Here is a 26,735-nt window from a genome sequence, read left to right as displayed (position 1 = left end):
CAAGCAGAGTGGCGTGGGTGTTCCACTGCAAACTAACCAACTAAATAAAGGAGTACAACTCTGCCTGCTGTGCCCCCGGTTAGGGGAAAAGGGGCTGGGGCCACGGGATTTCACAAAGTCTTCAACCTGCCTTTGAAGGATTTACCAAATCCTTACATTCATTTCTTTAAAGGAAGAGCGCTTTCACTTAGAAGAAGGCGTTTCGTTGAGCGAAGGTATTTCTACTCTCTGAAGGACAGCAGGCTCTCTGTGCACCTAATTGAGAGACTGTGGGAAGAGGAGAGGTGGTTCGTCAGAAGTCTGTTTCTTTACCTTCGTTGGTGGCAGGATTCCAAACAAGCTGCTCTCTGACATCTGGTGCAAGTGTAGCTCCGTCCTGAGAGAGAGGGAGAGGAGGAGGAGTGAAGAGGGAGAGAGAGAGAGAGATGGAGGGAAAGGGAGAGAGTGAAGAAGAAAGGGGAGGGAGATGGAGAAATAGAGAGGGAGAGGAGGAGAAGGAGTGAAGAGGGAGAGAGAGAGAGAGATGGAGGGAAAGGGAGAGAGTGAGGAAGAAGGGGAGGGAGACAGGGAGAAATAGAGATGGGGAGGAGGAGAGGGGAAAAGGAGGTAAGAGAGGGAGAAGGAGAGGGAGATGAAGGGAGGACAGAGAGGCCAAGAGACATCAGAGATCAGAGCACAGCCTCACTGCCTTCATTCTCAGCACCTCAAACAACCACCCAGTACACACCCAGTATACACTCAGTACACACCCAGTACACACCCAGTACACACACACTTCTTGCTGTTACCCTCGCTTTGCACACACGTCTAGATCACAGCATCTTCAGAGAATGAACAGACAGCCAGGGCAATCTGTAGGCATCCATCGTCCTCTGCTGGAAGCAGCCTGTAACTTCTGGGCTCAGTGTTAAGCTTCTACAGTACGCACAGTATTAGATTAGTGGACCCTGTGGGAGTCTCCAGTGATACCTGAGGTCCGTGCTGAGTCCCGCCAGCATCTGTGCAAACACGTTGAAGCTGCTCTCATCCTCCGGGTGCTGGCAGACACGGGTGCGCTCCAGCAGCATGGTCTGGAAAACACCCCAGAACAGAAAGCCTGTGTGTCACCATATTGAAGGAGGCATTTTTACACCGTTTTATTAGGTTACTTAAGATGCTGACGCTGCTTCCCCTTCCCAGACGATCTTCAACGGCAATGCACACTGACTGGCAGGGCACTACAGTGGCCATGGTGCTATGATATGGGCAGCACAATGTGACGACGCTGCCATTAGAAGTGAACCTGGCTGGAATGAACCAGTCCTGGCCCTGCTCCATACCTGCAGGTGTGCGGCCGCCACTTTGCCGGCGTGGCTGAAGTCCAGCGACAGCACCATGGAGAAGCGCGTGGAGCCGCTGTTGTGCTGCGTGGTCACTGAGCCGACCGACTGCAGGACTGTGAAGATGGCCTGGATCTTCTCCACTGAAAAAGACAAAAATAATCCAGTTTGAGACGGCACTTCTGTCACTCAGCAGGCTGCTAATGGGGAGCTGTCTTCTTTCTGCCTGTTTCACAGAACCATATTTAATAATCAGAATGGGGAGATCAGCGCAGACTGCAAAGTCAGTCTAACCCTAACCCCAACCCTAACACTCGCTCTAACACTTGCTCTAACTCCAAACCCACAGCGCCCCCTACCTGTCACGGTGGAGTCCACGCAGCCCGCTTTGCTCACTAGCTGCTCCAGGACAGCCTGGCAGCTGGTGGTCTTGCCGGCTCCGCTGCGGCCCAGGGGTACGATGGTCTGGTCCCGCCGCTCCGTCACCATGCTCCAGTACACCCGCTGTGCCATGGATTGGATGAGAGGGGGCACCGTGCCTGTCTTCTTTCCCCTCCCTGCCTACAACACAGGAACACAGCCGTTAGATGGCCATAAGGGTGCCTCATTTCTATAAGGGTTTTCAATAGTGATTCTGGATGCTGTCTGATTGAAGCTCTGAGTGTTTCAGTGCGTCGGTGTGTGTGAGTCTCTCTCTCTCCCTGTGTTACTCACCTTCCCCGCGGCTGCATCAGGCCGCACTGAGAGGAGGTTGTGCCCCGCCAGCGTGTGGTGCAGCTGCGCCTGGTAGCGGCTCTGCAGCGTGTGCAGGACGCTCGACTCGTTCACACTGACCAGCTGAGACAGGTCCTCCGCCAGCTCCAGACCGGGGGGGTTCGTCTGCCGAGAGCCGAGAAGAGAGCGGAGACCAGAGAGAGGAGGAGAGGAGAAGTGAGCAGAGAGGAGGAAAGGAGAGAGGTGAGGACAGGAGGAGAGGAGAGACAGGAGAGAGGTGAGGAGACAGGGGAGAGGAGGTTAAGAATGAGAAGGAGAATGGGAGAGAGAGGCCATCAGTAATTCAAAACCATAACACTAATCCCGTCACTAACCCCAACCCCTAACTCACCCGCTCAATCTTGTCCTCCTCCACCTCCACCACGGTCCCATCGCTGTCCAGCCGAATCCTGGCTGTCCCCTCGGGGAGATCGGGGGTCCCTTCGTCCGGCTTCAGCTCCGTCGCTGCACCCCAAAACAACACAGAGAGTCAACACTCACTCAGCCATTCATCCAGTCAGGGAAGCAATTCTTATTGGAATGCGTATATCACTATTTACATGCAATTTAGAGGTTACTTCAACATGCTTACAACAGAATAATCTGACTGTGAAGCCAAATGGATCAGATAGTGAATCAGAGAGTGTGTGAGAGAGAGGTTCCCCTCCCCTCCTCCTCCCTCCCCCTCCAATATGGAACACCTACCCAGAGAGAATCCATCCTTCTGCACATACCACACCTTGCCTGCCTCGTACCACACGTCTTTCTGTGAGGAAGAGAAGCAGACGTCAGTGCTAAGAGCCTGGCACACCCACACAGCAGATCAGGGAAGATTCATGATTTGAGAATAGGGTCCAGTGTGAGATGCTATACAGTAACATCCTTCCACACATTTAATACAAGATGTCCGATTTCCTCCTGGGCTCACCTGCTCTGATTCCAATCTGCCCTCCACAGCTCCATCTCTCTCTTCTCCCACCTGCTCTTCTGCTGCGTTCTTCACATGGTCTCTCTCTCTTTCTTTCTCTTCTGATTCTTCCCCTCTCTCCTCTTCCTCTCGTTTCTCTGTTTTCCCTGCTGAAGGATCCTCACGCCTCGAACGAGAGCGGGAACCTTCCGGTTTGGTTTCCGTGGCTACTTCCTCTTCCTGTTTGTGTGGCCCAAGTTCCTGTTGCTGTGCGACTCCGTTAGTAGCAGAGTGAGACACCTTCCCTCCTGGCTCTGGTGACATCAGCCTCCTCGAGGGTTTCCTAGCAACCGCGGCAGGACGGCCTTTTCCTTCTGTCTCACCGTGGAGACCGTTGACCAATAGCGCGGCTTGGCTGGCCATCACTGCCTCTGGGGGCGTGTTCTCCTCTTCAGGAAGCAGGAAGGGGAGCACCAGGTTGTCACTGAGCTTGCTGGGCTGCTGCAAGAGAGATGCAAACCCCTCGGAAATGTTATATAGCGCCTTTCACGCACCACAAAGAGCTTCGTGACTGGCCCTTTGCACTAGAGATAGACCCCAAACAAACACACTTTATTACTCTATATAAGTTACAAAAGAGCAGGGAAAAAGTCAAGAAGGACCCCCCTCCCCCCTCAATATGATCAGCAGTGTGGCATCATGTCAGTGATCTCAGTGTAATAAACCCCCTGCCCTTGTTAATAGCACAGTAATAGATTGTTACTAGCAGGTCGTTACTCCTCTGTCTCACTCACAGGCTTCTCCTCCTTGATTTCGGGCTCCTTCTTCTTGGCCTCCTTCTCAGTCTCACGGACCAGTTGCTTGATGAAGCCCCCTGGCACAACGGAGAGAGGCGGGGGTGGGACGGGGGGCGGAGGGGCTTTGTCTTCCTCCTTGATCTGTTTGTACAAGCGGGGGAGCAGGTCAGTATGCGGCGCAACCAGTGAGGAGAGCCATGCTGACCAACTGGTCCAGACAGCCAGCAATGGGAAAAACCAGGGTCACGAAACCTGTTTGCACAAGATAGTCTAGTCTTGTACAAGCAGACCTGAAGGTGTGCCTGGTATTAGGAAGGGATGCGAGGCAGTTCCAGAGTGCAGCTGGACCCAGCTGATGCTTGCATCTCTTTGCTACACTTTGGCTGCAGTTCTGCACGTTTTGATAGACAGAGCACACACCTTCAGCACAGTCTCCCTCACACCAGCGTGCGCCATGCCCTGGCAGCTTCTCAGGAAACCTCTCAGGCAACCGCTCAGGTTTATTACAACCGAATGTGTTCCTAATTATCTCTGGATTGCAATAGAGGTTGTGTAATTAGAGTTTGTAAACACATACGGCTGCACAGAGTGTGACTCATGAGCTAGTTCCAAGCTTGACTGTCTCTCCAGTAATTTCAGGGAGGCACTAAACATGCAGGATCAAGCTATTGCATTCCACTGATGATATGAGATCAGCCACTTGAGATCTTAGAATTGGAGATGAGATACAAGCTGTAATGTTAGAGGCACACAGACACCCCCAGAGCAATAGAAGGTACTGGTAATGACAGCCGCCGATCTCACCCAGCCGAGAAGAGGAACAGCAACACCTGGCTTTACGTTTCGGAGAGAAATCCAAGCAGCACTCTGACATCCTGCTTACCTGCAGCTCAGCAAGCTTGCTAGACGAGCTCCCGCTGCTTGAAAATAACGATCAAGAGATGAGGAAACTGGAGCAGGACCGACTGTCATCTCTAGCTAGTGTGCGATATGCAGCCCCCTTTACCTGGCCCAGAGTTAAACCTTAAACAGACTGTCATCTCTAGCTAGTGTGCGATATGCAGCCCCCTTTACCTGGCCCAGAGTTAAACCTTAAACAGACTGTCATCTCTAGCTAGTGTGCGATATGCAGCCCCCTTTACCTGGCCCAGAGTTAAACCTTAAACAGACTGTCATCTCTAGCTAGTGTGCGATATGCAGCCCCCTTTACCTGGCCCAGAGTTAAACCTTAAACAGACTGTAATCTCTAGCTAGTGTGCGATATGCAGCCCCCTTTACCTGGCCCAGAGTTAAACCTTAAACAGACTGTCATCTCTAGCTAGTGTGCGATATGCAGCCCCCTTTACCTGGCCCAGAGTTAAACCTTAAACAGACTGTCATCTCTAGCTAGTGTGCGATATGCAGCCCCCTTTACCTGGCCCAGAGTTAAACCTTAAACAGACTGTAATCTCTAGCTAGTGTGCGATATGCAGCCCCCTTTACCTGGCCCAGAGTTAAACCTTAAACAGACTGTCATCTCTAGCTAGTGTGCGATATGCAGCCCCCTTTACCTGGCCCAGAGTTAAACCTCAAACAGACTGTAATCTCTAGCTAGTGTGCGATATGCAGCCCCCTTTACCTGGCCCAGAGTTAAACCTTAAACAGACTGTAATCTCTAGCTAGTGTGCGATATGCAGCCCCTTTACCTGGCCCAGAGTTAAACCTTAAACAGACTGTCATCTCTAGCTAGTGTGCGATATGCAGCCCCCTTTACCTGGCCCAGAGTTAAACCTCAAACAGACTGTAATCTCTAGCTAGTGTGTGATATGCAGCCCCCTTTACCTGGCCCAGAGTTAAACCTCAAACAGACTGTAATCTCTAGCTAGTGTGCGATATGCAGCCCCCTTTACCTGGCCCAGAGTTAAACCTTAAACAGACTGTCATCTCTAGCTAGTGTGCGATATGCAGCCCCCTTTACCTGGCCCAGAGTTAAACCTCAAACAGACTGTAATCTCTAGCTAGTGTGCGATATGCAGCCCCCTTTACCTGGCCCAGAGTTAAACCTCAAACAGACTGTCATCTCTAGCTAGTGTGCGATATGCAGCCCCGTTTACCTGGCCCAGAGTTAAACCTCAAACAGACTGTAATCTCTAGCTAGTGTGCGATATGCAGCCCCCTTTACCTGGCCCAGAGTTAAACCTTAAACAGACTGTAATCTCTAGCTAGTGTGCGATATGCAGCCCCCTTTACCTGGCCCAGAGTTAAACCTCAAACAGACTGTAATCTCTAGCTAGTGTGCGATATGCAGCCCCCTTTACCTGGCCCAGAGTTAAACCTTAAACAGACTGTAATCTCTAGCTAGTGTGCGATATGCAGCCCCCTTTACCTGGCCCAGAGTTAAACCTTAAACAGACTGTCATCTCTAGCTAGTGTGCGATATGCAGCCCCCTTTACCTGGCCCAGAGTTAAACCTTAAACAGACTGTAATCTCTAGCGTGTGTGCGATATGCAGCCCCGTTTACCTGGCCCAGAGTTAAACCTTAAACAGACTGTCATCTCTAGCTAGTGTGCGATATGCAGCCCCCTTTACCTGGCCCAGAGTTAAACCTTAAACAGACTGTAATCTCTAGCTAGTGTGCGATATGCAGCCCCCTTTACCTGGCCCAGAGTTAAACCTTAAACAGACTGTAATCTCTAGCTAGTGTGCGATATGCAGCCCCCTTTACCTGGCCCAGAGTTAAACCTTAAACAGACTGTAATCTCTAGCTAGTGTGCGATATGCAGCCCCCTTTACCTGGCCCAGAGTTAAACCTTAAACAGACTGTAATCTCTAGCTAGTGTGCGATATGCAGCCCCCTTTACCTGGCCCAGAGTTAAACCTTAAACAGACTGTCATCTCTAGCTAGTGTGCGATATGCAGCCCCCTTTACCTGGCCCAGAGTTAAACCTTAAACAGACTGTAATCTCTAGCGTGTGTGCGATATGCAGCCCCGTTTACCTGGCCCAGAGTTAAACCTTAAACAGACTGTCATCTCTAGCTAGTGTGCGATATGCAGCCCCCTTTACCTGGCCCAGAGTTAAACCTTAAACAGACTGTAATCTCTAGCTAGTGTGCGATATGCAGCCCCCTTTACCTGGCCCAGAGTTAAACCTTAAACAGACTGTAATCTCTAGCTAGTGTGCGATATGCAGCCCCCTTTACCTGGCCCAGAGTTAAACCTTAAACAGACTGTAATCTCTAGCTAGTGTGCGATATGCAGCCCCCTTTACCTGGCCCAGAGTTAAACCTTAAACAGACTGTAATCTCTAGCTGTGTGTTGTCTATTATAAGAGTGGAGAGCATGCAGAGAGACCCTGTGTGCTGTCTATTATAAGAGTGGAGAGCATGCAGAGAGACCCTGTGTGCTGTCTATTATAAGAATAGGAGAGCATGCAGAGAGACCCTGTGTGCTGTCTATTATAAGAGTGGAGAGCATGCAGAGACCCTGTGTGCTGTCTATTATAAGAATAGGAGAGCATGCAGAGAGACCCTGTGTGCTGTCTATTATAAGAGTGGAGAGCATGCCTAGAGACCCTGTGTGTTGTCTATTATAAGAGTGGAGAGCATGCAGAGAGACCCTGTGTGCTGTCTATTATAAGAGTGGAGAGCATGCAGAGAGACCCTGTGTGCTGTCTATTATAAGAATAGGAGAGCATGCAGAGAGACCCTGTGTGCTGTCTATTATAAGAGTGGAGAGCATGCAGAGACCCTGTGTGCTGTCTATTATAAGAGTGGAGAGCATGCAGAGAGACCCTGTGTGCTGTCTATTATAAGAGTGGAGAGCATGCAGAGAGACCCTGTGTGCTGTCTATTATAAGAGTGGAGAGCATGCAGAGAGACCCTGTGTGCTGTCTATTATAAGAGTGGAGAGCATGCAGAGAGACCCTGTGTGCTGTCTATTATAAGAGTGGAGAGCATGCAGAGAGACCCTGTGTGCTGTCTATTATAAGAGTGGAGAGCATGCAGAGAGACCCTGTGTGCTGTCTATTATAAGAGTGGAGAGCATGCAGAGAGACCCTGTGTGCTGTCTATTATAAGAGTGGAGATCTGCTGCATCTTCTATACCTGCTGGATGATGTGAGATTTCCAAAACCTGGTGTGTCATCTCCACCTCACACTCTAAACATATCAGATGATGGTCCTGGCAAACAGACCCTGCTGTGCAATGTTGCAGCAGTCACTGGCACTGCTGTCAGATCACACTTCTACCAAATACAGCGTCTGAAAGCACTGCTGATAATAGAGAGGAGCCAGCTTTAAAACACATCCAGAACACAAGCTGAACCACAAATTGTAGGCTCAGTCAGAGCCCAATTCAATTCATTTTATTCTAGCTGAGGAGGGAAAATAAGAAGTTCATTATTGTCATTGTTTCATTTGCTCAATGATGTCTCAGTTCACTCTGGATTAATATGGCTGTTGTTAATTGCATGGGTTTATTATAGCTACGGCAAAATGCACATTTCTCTGCAACAAAAACAGCAGCCATTGGTCCCTGATCTTGTATAAAAACGACAACTAGAGTTCTGGAATGGTGTTGCATAAAAAATGTAAACTTAGTAAAATTCTTTAAGAAATGCAGCACACACCAGTTTCTCTTGAGAGTTTCACTCTTGGAGACCACACCAGTCCCCGTGGTAGAAATGTGACCCTAAAACTGATAGTGAGAAAGGCTTCCAGTCGCAATGCACGTCCTCTAGCTTCATTCTGGGGTTTCTGCATGTCGCACAAGCACACGCTGTTACATGAGGGGCGACGTGCATGAACCACAGCAGGAGCTGGCACACGGAGGGCAGGGAGAGGGGCCCCCCTGCCAGGAGGAACGTGCACCATGCCCACAGCCACAGCCTCTCCGCAGGCACATGCAAGACCGGGACACCTTCCTTCTGCTCCCAGAGCGCGAGGCGGGAGGACAGGGCCATGCTGGCACTGCGGTTCTTCAGGAGCCTCTTCGGGGAGTGTGGTCAGGGCTGTGAGCTGAGGGACGACAGGGGGCTCGGGAGTCGGGTCCGCAACTTAGCAGAGGAAACGTTAGACAAACAAAACAAGAGTGAGAGAGTGGACGAGACAAGCGAGGAGCGTGAAGCTGCTCTCTGTTACACACGCCTCTCTGAGTTCTGCACCGCGGTACCTCAAAGTGCCAGCTATACTCTGCCATGACACGGGCTAACAATGTGTCGAGCACAGCTACAGCACGGCGGGTTTAAGGGCTGTGACACCAGGGCTTTGCAGGTTTGCAGAATGGTCTGCTTGAGGATCTCAACTGTGCCTTAACTCAGGAAGCAAGTGAACAGATCTTATTAATATGAGGACCTAACCACTCAGACCCAGCTCTAATGAAGCGGGAACATCCAGTAAAATAGGTGACCTACTGGAATAAACATTTAACATTAGAGCAACAGACAGCATCAAACAGAGTTACCTCGTCTTAACCTGTTTCACAGCCCTAACTACACATGGAGACACTACCCCAAAGTCACCCCACTGAGTTTGCTCTAAAGAGCCACCTTCCCAACATTTCGCTGTGTTTGATATATCTGGGCTTTTGATGCCATGGTAACTACACCTTTCTATTTAAATCTGTTAATGTGCTTGTGATGTCATTTACTACACAGTTAATGATGTAGCGATCTACTGTTCCTTCTAGTTAGAGCTTCAGACATCATGGTATTGAGTCTATGTATCCATTTATTTTCCTTTATTCTTCTATATTGTATATAAGCTCATTTATATTTGAGGTAATTTATATATATTGTACAGATTTATTTCTAGATTTTGAATAGGTGGAAGAAAATCAAAGACTTGGGGAAAGTCTGCTATTGTGACAGCCATGTCCTTTCAGGGGCTGTAAGAAAAAAAAAAGTGATTGTATGTAAAAATAATATGATATCTTGTAACAATTTTAAGTCGCCCTGGATAAGGGTGTCGGCTAAGAAATTATTAATAATAATAATAATAATAATAATAATAATAATAATAATAATTATAATAATAATCTCAGTGGGACTCAATGCAATAACATTCCTGCTCTGAAAGACATTTTCATACATAAAGTAAATGCATAAAAAAATAGGTAAATTTAAAGAATTATAAAATAAATAACCAGGATATCAGTTACAGTGTTCTAGGTCAATGACCCCATAAAAACATGACAATAATAATAATAATAATAATAATAATAATAATAATAATAATAATAATAATAATAATAATAATAATCATCATCATCCACCCCTTTCCAAAACCAGCCTGAAAACACCTTTCTTAAACACTAGCAAACGGGTAGTCACTGTACCCGAGTCCTAGATGAAACAGAGCACGCCCCTGGCCTGAGTACAGCATTGCCGGGACACGGAGGGTTAATAACTCCACAGCAGTGACTGCCCTGGGTCCTGTGCACCTAGCTTCTAACAAACCAAACCTGGACATGAGCTTCTGCAGCCACTGACACTGGAGCAAGGGCTGCACAAAACCTGCTGAGAAGCGCTGGAGCTGCTAAAAATAACCAGCGCTAGACTTTTCTCTCGGGCCTGATCTCAACTCCAAACAAACAACCAAACCCACTTGAAAAGCAAACAGCTTTTTAAATCTGAAAACGACTCGGCGGTCGGCTAGCGTCTTCTTTTTGTTTTACCTTGTGTGGAATTCCTCCTGTGTGAGGAGTCCGTTTGTTAATAGAAATCCTCAGGTTTCTCTCCTCGAAGCAGCTATGGGAACCTGCTGCCCAGCAGACAGACAGAGAGCAGATGGGACAGGGAGCAATGTGATTGGGAGATGCTGTCACACACAGTCTCACTTGCACAGTCACACACACACACCAGCCCCCATCAGCCGAGCAGGAGTGATAACTATAGCAGCTGAGTTCACACAAGCCATGGTTATAAATACCCCACGCAGCCCAGTTTGGGCACTGGTTGGCAGCTGCAGGTTGGGAGAGTTGATAAGATAGGGGGAAGAAAACAGAGAGAGAGAGAGAGAGAGAGAGAGAGAGAGAGAGAGTGGGCTTTCATGTTCTCTTACAAGTGGCAGGGGGAGGCTGCAAATCTTGTGAAACTTTCTTGACCCTGGTTTTAGATTGTATTTTCCACCCTTCGTCAGTGTGTGTAGTTTAACTGTGAGTACAGCTCTCTCTCTCCTCACTAGCTTTGTTAACTGTGAGTACAGCTCTCTCTCTCCTCACTAGCTTTGTTAACTGTGAGTACAGCTCTCTCTCTCCTCACTAGCTTTGTTAACTGTGAGTACAGCTCTCTCTCTCCTCACTAGCTTTGTTAACTGTGAGTACAGCTCTCTCTCTCCTCACTAGCTTTGTTAACTGTGAGTACAGCTCTCTCTCTCTCTCCTCACTAGCTTTGTTAACTGTGAGTACAGCTCTCTCTCGCCTCACTAGCTTTGTTAACTGTGAGTACAGCTCTCTCTCGCCTCACTAGCTTTAACTGTGAGTACAGCTCTCTCTCGCCTCACTAGCTTTGTTAACTGTGAGTACAGCTCTCTCTCGCCTCACTAGCTTTGTTAACTGTGAGTACAGCTCTCTCTCGCCTCACTAGCTTTGTTAACTGAGTACAGCTCCCTCTCTCCTCACTAGCTTTGTTAACTGAGTACAGCTCCCTCTCTCCTCACTAGCTTTGTTAACTGTGAGTACAGCTCTCTCTCCTCACTAGCTTTGTTAACTGTGAGTACAGCTCTCTCTCCTCACTAACTTTGTTAACAGCTCTCTCTCCTCACTAGCTTTGTTATCTGTAAGTACAGCTCTCTCTCCTCAGTTCCTGGCTTGTGGCATTTCCTCATAACATTCCAACCTATTTCCTTGCACAGGAAGTGACATCGGAGGGATCCTAAAGCTATGAACGTGCTGTGCATTGAGAGGAAGCTGTTCAGAGATCAACACTGTCCCTCTCAGTGAGCCCTCTTCAGAAAGGAATGAATAAACTAGGGGTCGTGCTTTCAACTCCTTCAGGCTCGAAGCAACTGTTCATTTTGCAAAACTGACTTTAATTGTATTACCAAGATGTGATTGATTTCCGGGTTTGTAAAATAAAGTTTTTATCATGTAATTTTTTTTTAAACTATGCCTATGCATTTTGCAGTTGATGGCAGTGCTGAGTAAGCCCGTTTCCCTGTCTGTGAAGGCAGGTGTGTTCGGTGGGTCTGATCGGGAAGGGTGCTGGGATTGTGTGCAGCCTCAGAGCCTGTGTTACCGTCCTGCTCAGAGAGAATATGGGACAGGGCTGGAATGTTAAGCGTTGGCACTCGGTGTGGATTCCAGAATGTCAGGAGTCACTGTCTGAACAGCAGTGATTAGGAGCAGCCTGGTGCACAGATACCATGCCCTCTGTGACCCTCGCCTCTGACTGTAGAATGAAAGCACACAGGGGACTGCAGGGCACCGTGTCAGACCTGCCACAGGACTGGGATGTGAGGGCACTGGAGTGAAAGCAAGTTCACAATATAAGGTGGACAAATATAAGGTGAAAAAAAACAAACAATATGTAAACTTTATTTTCATTCATTGCACTTTGTAATACCCCCCTTCCTGTCCCCCCACTTCTTGTCTTGAGGAGTCATTCACACTGCAAGCTGTAGGCAGCAACTGCATGAAGCTGAAAGCAGTGTCTTTAGATTGTGAAAAAGAACAGTTTGCCGGTTTGACCACGATGGTGCAGTACAGTACTGCCTGATAAACTCACCTGGTCCTGAAAACCAAATGGATGGATCCAGGGTGTTGATGCAGCCCTCTGGTGAGTGTAAAGGGAAGTGCACTTTTTTTTTACATTGCATTAAACAGTAACACAGACATCTTGAATCGTGTATCACTCATGATCAGCTGGTGCTTCCACATGCCAAGTTTCATTGCTAATCTGTGGCGAATGTTTTCTCCCACAGAAGCCTTACAGAGTGACCTACTGACTAAGTGCAGAATCATTTTGAGAACGCTGTGCAGAATCAGTGAAAGGCAGGTTTACAGCAAGCCTTGAGTGGCTGTACGTGTGGCGAGAGCTGAAACAGGTGCCTCCTCGCAGTGGAGGCATCGCTGTATAAATACATCTGCCTTCCAACACAGCTTTCCCCTCACAGCCCCGCTCGCCAATCACAGCCCAGCAGGAACACAGCAGATATTTTTACCCTAGCAACAGTCTCTAAGGGCGGGCAGCTTGCATGGACTGATTGATGGGAACAGCTGGGGGGTGGGTGTGTTGTGCAGACCTGAGATCAAGAGGAGCCTCAGAGCAACTGTGTCTGTGTCACTGTAGTGCAGGCTAGCAATCTGGGAGGAGAGGAGAGCAGAGCAGTGGGGCTGGGAATACCCAGCCCACTACACAGGCCAGGCACTGTGAGTCAGGGAAGCTCCCACTAGGAGGATAGTGGCAGAAGGGTACTCTGAGTTTCAAGAACTCTTTCAGTATTACTGATTACACCTCCAGAAAACAGCAGTGAACAGGAGCGGGGTGCTGTGTACTGCACTTTGTACAGAAGTCCGAGACACTGAAATGTCCTGATAAGGAGTTTCATGTTCACTGACCAGACTGTGACGGAAGAAGCTTGAATTACAATGTTGGGGAGCAGGCTCAGACACCTGTGTCTGCTTGTTCAAAGTGCCTCGCTTTCACTGTGATGAAACAAACCAACAAACTAAATCCTTTCTGGGGTTTACTGGCTGGGAATAACAGGCGACTGTAGAGACAGGTTGTACTGCACTGTTCATATTAGAAATACTAACGCAATACCAAACAATGCTCCTGACGTTCACTCTTAACCCTGTAATGCCCATTCCTGTATTACACCTGATACAGTGCTTAGCCACCCCTCTATATTAATGTTTTAAATCCAGTCTCGCCAGCCACAGATTCTCATACACAGAACACTATGTGTTGACAGACATGGGGGGGAAGATGTGTTTTGTACATGAAACGGAATCCAGTCTCATAAACCTTTTCAATTCAAGAATGCTTAGGCATTCCAGGGTTAAAACTGTATGTTTCACAAACAAAAAAGTGACACAGAGCTCAAGAGAAGGAGACCCACACAGAAACAGACTCACACGTAGGGGCCTTTTATTGGAACGATTCCTTTTATATGAGCAGTTTGACCAACACACAGAAGCATCCCTAGCTGTTCCAAATGAAAAGAATAAAGAAAACCCCAAAACAGTAGTAGTTGCTAGGTGTGGCACATCACGAAGAACCGTCAACGACTGTAAACTCGGAATAAACACAGCACATCTCAGGGAGATCTACTTCAAACGTGCAGAGTTGCTTTAACTGGAGGCCTAAAACTCCGTCAGACAATAAATATGAAAAAGAGCAAAAACCAGAATAATAAAACAAATGCTGTATCTCATAGTTACAATATCTAAAGGTATTTACAGGTGTGCTGCCCACTGGCAGCTCACAGACAAATTGATAGCAGTTCATTGGTGTTCTTTTTTCATTTAAATAAATCTTTTTTTTTTTCATGTGAATATGTTTTCACATATCATATATGGATAAAAGAAATCCTGCATTTTTTTTTAAATCTATTAGAAAAGCGAAATAGCAACAAAAAAACAACGCTTGTCTTTGAAGGGACTGCTGTGTACTGTACTGTTCCCAGCGCTGTAACACTTCATCCAGCTGGTGCTCCTTGCTTTGAAATGCTCCACAGTTGACAGGGGATTCACTATTACCCCTCCCGTCCTACTATCAGTGCTGAACCCTGCACAAGGTTAGCAAGGGTTACAGAACATCGCATTGATCACACCAAAGAAAAACATTTGGTTTCATTCGAGTTCTGATTGGAAGCACTTCTAACTTCAGCACGGCTGTACTTTGACATGAGTGAGGAGGCACAGGCACGCGAGTGCCTGAGTGAGGAGGCACATGCAGCCACACTCGGAGCCCAGGTCTCTTTGGGAGCTCACGGCTCTAGCGGACACCCATGATGTACCCGAGAACACAGTGCTCCCAGTCCATGGGGCTTGTTTTTGTGCAGCGTTAGTAAACAGATGGATGTGAACTGTATATTCCTGTTATGAGACTTCTTTTAATGTAGAGCTCCTGAATGCTGGAATCAGTTGCCGGTTGACATTTGAAATCCAGCTTCACTGGGTAAATTCAAACATTCACAATGACTTTCTTGCTGAAAGTCAATGCAATCGCTGATTAAAGAGAAATGTGTGAGCGAATCTATCATGTTAAAAGTGTGTTTGTCTACTTTGTTTCCTGAGTCCTTCTTGAAAAACAAGCTGGATGTGCCAACTTCATGTTCCTGGTGTGCACGCGTACAATGTTTTAGAACACTGTCACTTGCTGTGAATGAGTTTGTGCAACAAGGAGCAGTGTGGCTGTAGCGAAGGGAGCCAGGACAGAAGAACACAGCTTCCCTCTCTCAAAGACAAGCATCCCTGGCTCTAGAACTAACCAGCTATACAGAGCAACGGAGCAAACGCCTGCATCAGACCCGGGAGAGAGCCACACAAATGGATGGACTTCAGTTACAATAAATAACATATATGCCTTTTTTCTGTTAAAAATAAAAATCTGCTCTCCAGCTACACAGCGCTTACTTACCAAAAATAAAACTGCATTTTTGTGTCGTAAAAAGATTCCAAATAAAATTTACAAAACAAAAGAATTGCAAAAAAATAATAATAATAATAGTAAAATCTCAAAATAAGGGCAAAACCTGCGCATACAATGAAACTGAGCAGAATATATGCAGCACCGTGATATTACACCAGCGGATGATTGGAGTACAAGCGATAACCCTTTATATTCAAGCACGTATTCACTTTGAAATACAGGGGGGGTCACATCTTACAGTTAAAATAATAAGAATAATAAGAATATAAAAGAGATTTTTTTTTTTTTTTTACTGGATCCAGGTGAAAGTTTAACACACAAGCGTTCCCCTTGCGAGCTGCTGATGCCCGCTAGCGTACCGTCGGATGGCTTCACACAGGGGTGTCCAAGCACGGTCCTGGAGGGTCACTCCACTGCAGGGTTGCAGTGAAATAATGCACTACTCTAGGACCTGGATGGAGGTTTAGTTGGTCCAGTTCATTTAGAATAAGGATTGGAACAAGGACTGGAAGGGCCATCGATGGCCACCCCTGGCTTAGCGAGTTTGGGTTGGGTGCAGTCACATCAAAATAGGAACAAGAAAAAATACACAGCTCGCTGTTTCTAGAAGTGGCACTCTCACATCTGTAGGTCACAAGCTCAAATCTCACTACGGGCCAATGATTCTACCAGCGTGGTGTGTGTGTCTCTCTCTGTTTGCGTGTGTGTGTGTGTTTGTGTGTGTGTGTGTGTGTGTTTGTGTACAGGGCAGTGGGGATGCTGTTTATAAAAACTCTGAGCCTGACAAGCTGTCTCCTCCATACTGAACTGCAGATTGTGATCCTGTGCAGAACTCCACTGAGACCCACTAACTCACTCTGTAGTGCTCTCCACTTATTAATTACACTGCACCACCCTGCTCTAAACAAAGAGCAGCCTATCAGGGTCAGGACTGCATCAAATAAAAACATTAAAAAACTCACAATATTTTAAGCCAAACACATTTATTGCCCAGCGAATATAACAGTGACTGGCCAGTTCTATGGCTTGCAAATTCTGCTTTGATTTGAACCCGGGACCTTGGATGTGAGAGACCAGTTCATTATGTATCTACTGCAGTCAGTGAAGAACAGGTGCAGGTGAATGGATATGAAAAGGACCCCAGGTGAGTGTTACAGACCCCAAAAAATATATATTCTGGAAAGCTTCCACACTTAAATAAATAAAGCTGGGAGAGAGCACAGGGAGTAGGGACGTGGTTATTAACTACTTTGAAACCTGGCAGGATCCTGATTTCACATTTGGGTTGAAATCCTGGCTGTGGTCCCAAACACACAGTGAATATGAAAAGGGAATTTCAGAGTCCTCCTTGGATGGTAAGTCGCACCTGTCTGAAAGGGTGACCCTTTAATAAATACCCTGGATGAAGTAACACTACTTGCACACCCCTGCAGACTCACACCCAAACACACTCACACTAACAGCATGTACGAGGGAGCCGAGTGGCAACGGAGAAAAAACCACGAGGAAGGAAACAAGCAAAGCAGCCGGTTCGGATTGTCCTGAGCCGGTTCTCTGCACTGCTGCACTCGCAATCAGAGAACACGCTCTACCTACAAAGAGGAGCCTCTCTGGTTAAACTGGAGCGCTAACACTGACTGCCACAACAAGCTACTCCGCCTGTGTGTGTGAACTCTGCATCGCTACGAAGAATCACTCCACAGCTTACAAGTGCAGTCCCTGAGGCGGATACTGATGTGAACACGCTGGGCTAATGGAGTGCAGTGGTTAAAACATGGTGTGAATTCATGAGGATTGTCAAAGGGGCAGAGAGGGCTCTGAAAGTAGGGTCTGTCCTGGGTGGGCTTGGTGTCTCCCAAGACAAACCTGGATCTCAATGTTCTCTCTTCCAGGTTTAGAGTCATCAAATACATCAAGGTTTTATTCTAACTACAATTATAGGATAAATATGAACACTATACATAGAAACGCACAAACGCACGCACGCACGCACACACGGTTTTATGCTCCTGTCTTACTAAACCAACAAACACAGAAAACTATCAGGTACGGTTTACCCACAAGGAGGACTGAGAAATGACCTTTCACATACACAGCACTTCTATTTCAGATCATTGGAATTGATTATTTTGATGAATCACCATTGCAAAGCAATTACTGCCATAAAACCCAAAGGGTCATTCAGTCACAGTTTTTTATGACCTGTAAAAGGAAGGTTTTCAAAAGCGCCGACAGACCCCCGCAACACAGACAAACAGACAGACAGACAGGTCGATATATACATACACAGTTTATGATTATAGATACACAGGCATTCAGCGAGCAGCCAGATTCTCAGCTCTCTGGGACACTCGCACAAGCGTTTGCAGCTCCAGTGATGTCAGAGGTGCGGGGTGGTCCTGCCCAATCAGAATCGCTTGTGTGAAGAGACCCATCTCTGGTTGAAGACCTCTGAGGCTATAGGAACCCCTGAATGCTAACCATATTGGCTTTCTTGCATTGCTGCAATGCATCTCTGCAGTCTTCGAACAGTATGTACACCTTCGCTGGAATATTCAAAGAAAGGTCTCAGGTTCAAGGCCCTTGGCACTTTTGCACGTTGTGGTGAAAGGATGATGAAACATTGTCCCCACCTTCCACGATGGAGTACAAACAAAAAAAATACTCTGATAAAGAAACACTGTGAACAATCAACACCCCCACCCAAAAGCTCAGACTGTGGTACATTCCAGCAAATAACCAGCACCCCCCACCCCTCCTATTATGGCACAGTCCAGCCAGCAAAGCTTCCAGAGAGGCAGAGAGTCAGCTGTCTTTAACAGGCTGCGGATGAGGTTGGTTTTTGGTTTGGTTGTGTCCGGGAATGGGCGTCTCTGTCTTCAGTCATGCGACAGGATGAGCAGTACAAGTAGACAGGAGAGTAGGCAGCAGTCAGCTCTCGATCACGCCAAGCCAGTGCAGATCAAAGTTATTGCCAGATGCGTTAATTAGGACAGATATGTAACCACAAGAAAAAGCACTGCCCAAAGTCTGGGGCAGAAAGTGCAAAGAGAGCGTTCCTCAGCAAGGAGAGATATGGGTGGGGGTGGATAGAACAGCAGCAGCCGCCACGCCTCGCAGAAGCAAACACACACACCGACCAGCTCCCCAGGGTCGCTTTCCATTTTATGATTCGGATCGATTTCGATTTTTTATTTTTAAGAGAAAAAAAAAAAAAAGAATCAAGTAGGTTTGAACCTTTTTTTTTTAATTGTGCATTTGTTAAAAAATAAAAAATAATTCAAATAAAATTTTTTAAAAAATCATTGCCGCAAGCTGCTTTCAAAGGCCACCCTGGTGGGCAAACAAAGCATTCCCATTGCTGATCCGCTCCTCTGAATCCCGCTCCACCAACATCACAGGGTGGGGGGCGTGCACCGGACCAGTAAAGGTGCTTTAAGAGGGGGAGGGGGCTGGAGAATAAGCTACGCTGTGGCAGCTCCAACCTACTCCTGGTAGGAAGGCACCAGCTCCATTATACAGGAACACAGCACAGCCAAAGACAGTCCCATGGCCAGTCTTTAAAACCCTCCCCCAGTCCAGGGAGAGAAACATCACATCCGAATCCTCCGATATGTTAACGAATATTTACACACATCCTTGTCTTTTGCTTTGTCATTGTTGTTGGTGGTGTTGCTGCTGCTGGTTTGCTTTAAGACTTGGTGAACAAATAACTAAATAAACTATACGAATGAGGTGATATCGGAGTCTCCTGATGACGGCAGCGGCAGCAGCAGCTCCTCCTCTCTCGCTCGCTCGCTCGCTCTCCCCCTCTCCAGACTCTCTCGGTCTCCTCTCTCTAGAGGCCGTTGCTGTTCCGGTGAGTGAGTGGGGGTTTGGAAAGCTCCACCACGGCTGTGCGGGTCTTGCTGATCACCTTGGGGGCTCGACGCAGCAGCTTCTGAGCCTCAGTGAAGGCCTCTGTCAGCTCCTTCTTCCACTGCACAAACTCGGGGTCGCTCTGCAAAGACAAAGCACAGAGGTCAGCAACCCAGCACAATGGGGTAAAAGAAACGCCCCTATTTCCCAAGGCACCAGACACCGGTGAATAATTTACACCACTTTCATGAAATGAAAACAGTTTAAAAAGGGGAGGGTTCCTGTGGAACAGAGGGACAGACAGGTGGGCCTTGCCTCTGCAGTAGCCATCCAGCACTGCACCACACCACAGCCAGCGCGCCTTACCTCACACTGCAGGACAAACTGCTTCCCTCCTTTAATTCGTAACAAGATGCACTTCTTGTCTTTAATCTGCGAATCCTCCACCAACACGATCTGCTCCATCGTTAGCAAGTTTTGCTGGCAATTACAAAGAAAAAAAAAAAAAGAAAAGAAAATGTGTTATGACTGGGTTTGCCTCGGTCAGTGTAACAATCCAGCAGGGACTGCTGGGGTTTCAGGGCCAGAACATCTCAAGTGGGCTGCAGCCGTTCCTCAGTGAGCAGCTGCGTTCTTCAGGACACTCTGGGTCTTAGAATTCCAGATTTAGCAGCAGCGATGGGACAACAGGTGAGCTGGCACACAGAGACACGAGCCACCATGGCGTCTTATTGGCAATTCACTCATTCATTTATTTGTCATTCAGTTTATTTAGATGTATGGTGGGGCTCTCACTAAGGGCGCGGGGCGTGCGAGTTGCCCCAAGGTCACACAGAGAGTCAGGGGAGGAGCTGGGCTTTCAGCTCCAGGATCAGATCCCTTGTTTCCACTGGAACTGATACCTGTACTGGCAAAGTGGACTCAAAAAAGCAGCTTGCTTTTTACTGATGCACTTGAAGAATGTATTTTATTTTTTATTTTTTGGGGGGCAGTTTTAGGAGTCACAATGTAGTTGCTTTGTATTTCATTTATATTTTTGACTACTGTCTTCTCTCATGAGAAGATCGTTCTAGATGGTGTACACTAGCCCAGTACTGGTACAGTTCACCTTCAGTATCACTTTAGATGGAGACACACAAACACTGGTATGGTACTCTAACTATACATTGCCTAACACAGCATTCCTCCAATCCTGATTCTCAGATCATGACACAGGCCGGGTTTTGGTTTCAACCTGTTACAACATACTGTACTAAAATGTCTATCTGCGTTTTTAATTAAATTGTTCAGAGTGATTTCCATGTTCCCTAGAATACATCCCTGGTTGAAACAAAAACCCGGACTGCATGCACTCACCTGAGGATTGGACTGAAGAAACCGTGGGCTAGTGGAAGCAAGGCATAAATCTGTTTGTTCAGCCGCAAGAGCAATTGGTCACCACCTGCAGGCCAATTGTAACACTGCATTTTGAAACGCATTCTGATTACTGCTGCCCTGATACCAATCTTAAACTCATCACTTATTCAGGTCACCTTTGGGGCAAGATGGGATACGAGGACAAAGCAGGCCACAGCAGGGAGATGGGGAAACAGACGCACTGAGAGTAGAAATCAGATGAAAACAATGACGCAAACTAAAGCAACACAAGAATCCCATGTTTTGCGGCTGAATGCCGGTATCTGCAGAGCGGGCTGATTATGTGTTCAAGCGTCTTACACAAGCTCTTCCTAATCTGCAGATCACAACATCTCTCATGCCTTTATCTTTTCATGTAACATCATTTCAGCGTCTCGAGACTCAACAGCTGCAAAGGTGCAATGTGCACACAAGGTGGCAGTGCTCCTCTAGGTACTGGCTAGTGCACTGGATTGCTCAGCAGTGCATCCTTATCCACAAGGACCATTCACACGGGGACACATGTCAGGGTTTGGGAAGGGATGGGATTCCAAACACAATCCTCAACTACTCTGACCTACTGTGACAGCATTCTACCAACAGGCTTCGGGTCCATATTGCTTTGTGCATTTATTGTTCAAACACCGATGCTATTTAAATACATCACCATTCTCCAACTCGAAGGCCGTCCAGCTGTCAGCTGTATAATTTACTTTCTATCGTTTTAAGACCAAGCTGATCTACTGGAATAATAATGTACCGGGCAATGTGAAAAGAATGATCCACTGGCACAGTCTGCAATGCAGTTAAGCTTTCAAGTATTTCATCTGTAATCTTGTTTCAGAAATGCTAATGCTATCCGCTAGTTGGCTCTATTTCAGTATAGAGTGCCCCCTTGTTATTTCACGATTCGATGGCTCACAAATTCAGTCAGGTCACGTTGACATGAGCTACAGCTCACTGTGTGAGGGCCCTCCACTAATTCCCTCCCGATTTACAATGTGCAAGTCAGACAGGGAAACACAGAGGCCACACTGCAGAACACATGTACAGCCAGCATGTATCCCTCCCTCCCTCCCCGCAGACATCCCCACACTCAGTACACAGCTATAGCATGCCCTGGTGAGAATGCTATTGCATCGACAGCTCCTTACCAGTTTACGTTTTTTATAGATAATCCAGGGCTCCTAAACAGAGAAATAGAAACAAGACCACTCGCATTCATTCTCAACAGTTCTCAGCTACACATTATCCACAAAGATCTGGAGCTGGTGAGATTACACCACCGGACAGTCAACCCGAGCACAGACCTCAGGGAGCAGGCTGGTCACCTGGCCAGGGAAGGGATGCACTAGCTGGGTCTGGGGAGGGGTCTATTGGGTTTAGTTGTTTTACTGCACTCTGCTTTCAAAGTGCAACAGGGGAGAGTAAAAAAACTCCTGGTGAGCTTGTAATGTCCAGTGATAAAGTGTATTGAAACCATGAATGAGACAGCGGCCTGATCATTATTATTATTTAATGCAGCCCGGAGGGTTGATAACTTAATTCTGTGTTCAGAACTGAGATGAGACATGCACACACACATACTGTCTTTAGAGAACTTTTCTGAATGCAAAAAGTTTTGAACACACTTACACATAAATGGGCAGTGACTTGGGGACAGAGAGAGAGCGAGAGAGATATGGAGACAGGTGGGGTGGGATCAGTGAACTGCTCTGCCCTCCCCAGTGAGTGAGCATGCCGAATCTCCTACTTCCATGCTTATCTGCTTATTAAGAGATGGGAATGAGGACTATACTGTGTGCTGAGTGAGGCTGACTTACCCGCGACTCGCCCTCCCCCCTCCACTCCACGCGGTTGGGGAACAGGTAGAAGTATCGGCGCTGCCACTGCGTCAGGAAGGGGTTTCCCAGCTTCAGCATGTAGCCGTGCATGATGCAGTCCTTCCCCAGCGCGTAATCTAGAGCGGGGACACAGGGCATTTTCAACACATCGGAAACGTAGCACAAATACCACGGTCGTCTCGTTAACAGCATAGAACCGTCTTTCTAAAAATCCAGTCCAGTTCACGCCCTTTCCTTTTGGTACAAGCTCTTTGAGGTTGACGGTCCTCTTGCCCACGCACGAGTCACGTAGGGAACAGTGTCGTCTGCTCCTATTGGCTGCAGCACTGGCTGGTGCAGTACCCCCATCCGGCGAGGTAGAGGGCGCTGTGTGCAGTGCACTCACCCTCCTCGTGGCCCAGCTGCTTGTTCTTGGCGCGCTTCCTCGCCTCGTTCTTTTCTGTGTCAGCATTCACTGCCTCGTACACCGTCTCCGCCACTTCCTGCTGCCAGCGCTCCGAGATCACCAGTGGGAAGTTCTTATAGAGCTCCTGATCGCTGTCCAGCAGCTGGAACACAAAGAGAGACAGTGAGACAGAGGGGACACAAGAGAGTGTGGGGACAAGGGGCAGAGAGAGGGAGCTGGATACCTTGATGCCTTTGGTGTCTTCCTCGTCGAAGGAGCCGATGTCGAAGGCATCAGCAGCGTTCACCTCTCCTCGGGGTGGGATCAAGGGAGGAGGGTACTGGAGCAGACAGAGAAAGAGAGAGAGGGCAAACAATTAACACAGAGAAGAGAACTCACAACACACACACACACACACACACACACACACACACACACACACACAGGAACTGCAGCAGAGGGAGGGCACACCTTACACACACACTGGAGGTAAATGATTAAGCAGGTAAGGAAGTACATTTTATGAGAGGGTAAATAAAGAGATCACCTTCTGTAAATAGACTTGCTGCCAGTCGATCCCTTTGAAGAAAGGATGCTCTTTCACTTCATGGGCTCTGCAGGAGACAACAGAGGACCCGTCAACGTCTGAACCCCAAACGCGGCTGTACGGTATTTACAAGAAAAAGGGGAAGCTGCACGTCCAGTACATGCATGGAACAGCAATGCAGTGCAATGCCTGTAATCCTCCTCCCCTGCACCAGAGGGTGCTGCGCTACAGACAGTGCTACTTAGTTACCATGTACTACAGTCTTCTGGTTTCTAATGGCTTTGTTGTTGTGTGTTTTAAGAGGATGTACTGTTAAACAAAATGGTGCATATCAAGCATTCCCAAGATCAAACGTGTCTCAATAAAAAAAACACACACATCTGGAATACTAAATCTGGATCCAAAACGTGTGAGGAGACACAGCTCTGTAATGAAATGTTCAAATGGTGCAGACTCAGGGGTGTGGAAACTTAGCCAGGCCACCTGGATGCAAGGCAGTGAGGATGTCAAGCTGCCCTCTCATCCCTTCATCAGCGCAGTGCAGGCAGACTCACCCCCGGCCCAGGCAGCCCAGCCTCTTGGCCACGTCCCGCTGCAGGAGGCCCTCCAGCAGAGACTTCAACTCCGGGGAGAACGAGTCCGGCAGCTCCACATTCTGAGGGGCAAAGCACAGGACCGGCTTCAAATACTATCCAAAGCAAAACCTGCCTTGATAACTAACTAGCCTGACCCGCACAATTCTACTGAACTGGAAATCAAGTACAGGTGAACCCCTTTATCCAAAAGAGTGCATCCGCAAAATCCACTTTAATGTAGACAATTCTCTCTACCCCACACTACGAGACGTTCAATAATATTGCATTATTTATTAATACTGGGCTAAAAGGCAAGAAAAAATAACAGTAAAATAAAACAGGTCTGGACAGTTTCCTTACCATTGTGAGAGTCATGCGGTCAATCTCATGCTTGTCTTTGGTTTTGTGCTGCCGGAAAGGACTGTGACTGCAGGAGGAACACAGAAACACAAGACGTTATTTATCTTCTTATTTCCACTGAACACTGCAGGAGGATAACCAGGCTCAGTGGAGGCTGCCTGGGCTCCACAGCTTCCTGCATGGCTGCTCTTAGGGACTTGTTTTGTGCTTGATGGTCATGAAGAGTCAGGGACAGTGACAGGCAGGCTAATGCATCTCAATCCTGATCACAAGAACCCTGCATTCACTCCTGGGTCTTACTGCATCTCAATCCTGATCACAAGAACCCTGCATTCACTCCTGGGTCTTACTGCATCTCAATCCTGATCACAAGAACCCTGCATTCACTCCTGGGTCTTACTGCATCTCAATCCTGATCACAAGAACCCTGCATTCACTCCTGGGTCTTATTCCACCAGTGCCGCTGTTTGTCCACTGTGATTTTTAACTAGTACCTAATTCAGCTTGTGGTATAAACCTCTGCCGATCACGACACCTTGAGTAGCTCCTGGTCTTTGGACATTAAGAGGTTAAATCCGCCAGGCTACCAACAAAGAGTCTGGTTCTATTGCACAAGCAACCTCCACCCCTCCCCTCCCCTCTCCCAGCTCTCCTGCTTTGATGTGCCCAGTGACTCTGACTTTTAGCTCTTAACAAAACTTCAAGGCCCTACAACATCAATGAGCCGTCCCCCAGAGGAAGCCTGCGACATAGCCAGCCCGCCACACTGCTCCCCTGGATCAGACCCAACTGCCCTTTAGAAGAAAACATCAAAACCAACAAACATGCCAACACTGTTCCCAGGGACTGGGAGGGGCATGAAAGCGTGGCCAGGAGGTTAGAGCTGAGAGACTGGGAGGCTGTGACTTGAATGTATACCATGCACTACAGAACAGTATGTACTAGCTTGTACTTAAACCACCCAAAAAACAGCATGGCCACAATCGGTGGGAGGCAGTGACATAACTTTGGTTTCAAAAGTGTGCTCTCCCACAATGCATTGCGCCACAACGCTGACTCAGTTGATTGGTGTTTCCGCTGGGTCTTTGTGGAGACTGCTTTACTGACTAGTGATAATACCAGTACATTATTGACAAATCAAAGTGTTAGGACTTCTGTAATGTGTGGGGGACATGTCCCCCATGCAAGCCATGCCTACAGGGGAGAAATGAATCGGAGCAGGAGCGACTCACCCTCGCAGCAGCTTGAAGAGCATGCAGCCGAGTGAGAACCAGTCGGCGCTGCTGTCGTAGGCCGTGCCTTTCTGGAGCACCTCTGGAGCCATGTACCCGTGTGTGCCGCTGCCAACAGAACACACACAAGCAAGGTTACTCATTCACCCAGCGCCGTAACACTCCCTCAGAGAACAGGAGCGAAAGCACAGCAGCTTCTTATTCAGAGGAACACTTTGTGTTCCTTTCACTGCGGACAGGGTGCAGGGTCAGTACTCACACGCTGGCGTGAGGCTTCTTCTTGGAGAAATCGCAGGCCAGACCCAGGTCAGATATCCTGACGTGACCGTGCTCGTCCAACAGGATGTTCGCAGGCTGGAAGAGGCAGAAAAGCAGCACTCACTTAATAATGAACAAACTCAAAGTAGTTCTTTAATAATAATTATTATCACAGTATGGATGCAGGAGCACCCTGAGGGGGGGTTCATCATGAAAGGCATTATATAAATGTCGCTTTGCTGCAACACTGTGCCCACTGCTGAGCACCCCAGGGTTTAATCTGATAAGGAAGGAAGGAAGGAAGGAAGGAAGGAAGGAAGGAAGGAAGCAAGGAAGCAAGGAAGGAAGCAAGGAAGGAAGCAAGGAAGGAAGGAAGGAAGCAAGGAAGCAAGGAAGCAAGGAAGGAAGGAAGGAAGGAAGGAAGGAAGGAAGGAAGGAAGGAAGGAAGGAAGGCTTGGTGTCAGCAGGACTTGCCTTAAGGTCCCGGTAGACCACGAATCGGTTGTGCATGTGCTCCAGCCCCAGGATGATCTCTGCTGCGTAGAACCTCATCTCCTTCTCAGAGAAGACCCCGTGCTGGGACAGGTGATAGTGCAGGTCTCCTCCTGCAAGCAAACATAGAGGGAGAGGGAGTCAGACACCGCCACTCACACAGGCTGAGACCCAGCGACCTGGGGCTTTTAAACAAACAGTCAAAGATGCATTTTCTAGCCTTAAAAAGGAAACAAAACAACATGTTGTACCTTTAATTATCTCCAGTAAAGCATTCCCTGTTTTCTGTAAAGATGAATCACAGAACGGCGATTACTACAGGCTGCCCCGACCCCCCGGGTCTTACCGTTCATGAGGTCGAGGATGAAGCACAGCTTGTCTGGCGTGTGGAAGGCGTAGGTCATGCACACGATGAAGGGGCAGTCCTGGGAGGAAGGGG

At 47.8% G+C, this 26,735-nt stretch overlaps 2 protein-coding genes across 3 annotated transcripts in view; both read right to left on the bottom strand.

The window, feature by feature from the left end:
• The window catches only part of LOC117426818 (unconventional myosin-XVIIIb-like), a gene marked incomplete at its 5' end in the record, with an annotated part of 38,295 nt that extends 27,560 nt beyond the window's left edge, over positions 1 to 10,735 (bottom strand). The window contains 10 exons of the mRNA XM_058995622.1: positions 313 to 376; positions 970 to 1,070; positions 1,320 to 1,462; positions 1,679 to 1,880; positions 2,034 to 2,198; positions 2,425 to 2,537; positions 2,778 to 2,838; positions 3,001 to 3,480; positions 3,774 to 3,917; positions 10,430 to 10,735. Of these exons, the coding sequence (XP_058851605.1) occupies positions 313 to 376; positions 970 to 1,070; positions 1,320 to 1,462; positions 1,679 to 1,880; positions 2,034 to 2,198; positions 2,425 to 2,537; positions 2,778 to 2,838; positions 3,001 to 3,480; positions 3,774 to 3,917; positions 10,430 to 10,735 (1,779 nt within the window). The remainder of the gene's footprint in view (positions 1 to 312; positions 377 to 969; positions 1,071 to 1,319; positions 1,463 to 1,678; positions 1,881 to 2,033; positions 2,199 to 2,424; positions 2,538 to 2,777; positions 2,839 to 3,000; positions 3,481 to 3,773; positions 3,918 to 10,429) is intronic.
• Positions 10,736 to 13,822: 3,087 nt separating this feature from the next.
• LOC117963071 (beta-adrenergic receptor kinase 2) overlaps positions 13,823 to 26,735 on the bottom strand; it is a 57,510-nt gene continuing 44,597 nt past the window's right edge. For both annotated transcript variants that reach the window (XM_058994295.1, XM_034901570.2), the window contains 12 exons: positions 26,643 to 26,721; positions 26,279 to 26,409; positions 25,806 to 25,900; positions 25,547 to 25,654; positions 24,315 to 24,381; positions 23,934 to 24,034; positions 23,380 to 23,446; positions 23,077 to 23,172; positions 22,833 to 22,995; positions 22,427 to 22,563; positions 19,575 to 19,688; positions 13,823 to 19,350 (listed from right to left, as the gene is read on the bottom strand). In XM_058994295.1, coding sequence (XP_058850278.1) covers positions 19,189 to 19,350; positions 19,575 to 19,688; positions 22,427 to 22,563; positions 22,833 to 22,995; positions 23,077 to 23,172; positions 23,380 to 23,446; positions 23,934 to 24,034; positions 24,315 to 24,381; positions 25,547 to 25,654; positions 25,806 to 25,900; positions 26,279 to 26,409; positions 26,643 to 26,721 — 1,320 coding nt within the window. In that variant the 3' untranslated portion in view covers positions 13,823 to 19,188. The remainder of the gene's footprint in view (positions 19,351 to 19,574; positions 19,689 to 22,426; positions 22,564 to 22,832; positions 22,996 to 23,076; positions 23,173 to 23,379; positions 23,447 to 23,933; positions 24,035 to 24,314; positions 24,382 to 25,546; positions 25,655 to 25,805; positions 25,901 to 26,278; positions 26,410 to 26,642; positions 26,722 to 26,735) is intronic.

This window comes from Acipenser ruthenus, chromosome 21 (genome assembly GCF_902713425.1).
Source record: "Acipenser ruthenus chromosome 21, fAciRut3.2 maternal haplotype, whole genome shotgun sequence".
Classification (NCBI taxonomy): Eukaryota; Metazoa; Chordata; class Actinopteri; order Acipenseriformes; family Acipenseridae; genus Acipenser; species Acipenser ruthenus.
Note: the sequence above shows the minus strand (reverse complement) of the source record. Positions and strands in the feature narration are given on the sequence as shown.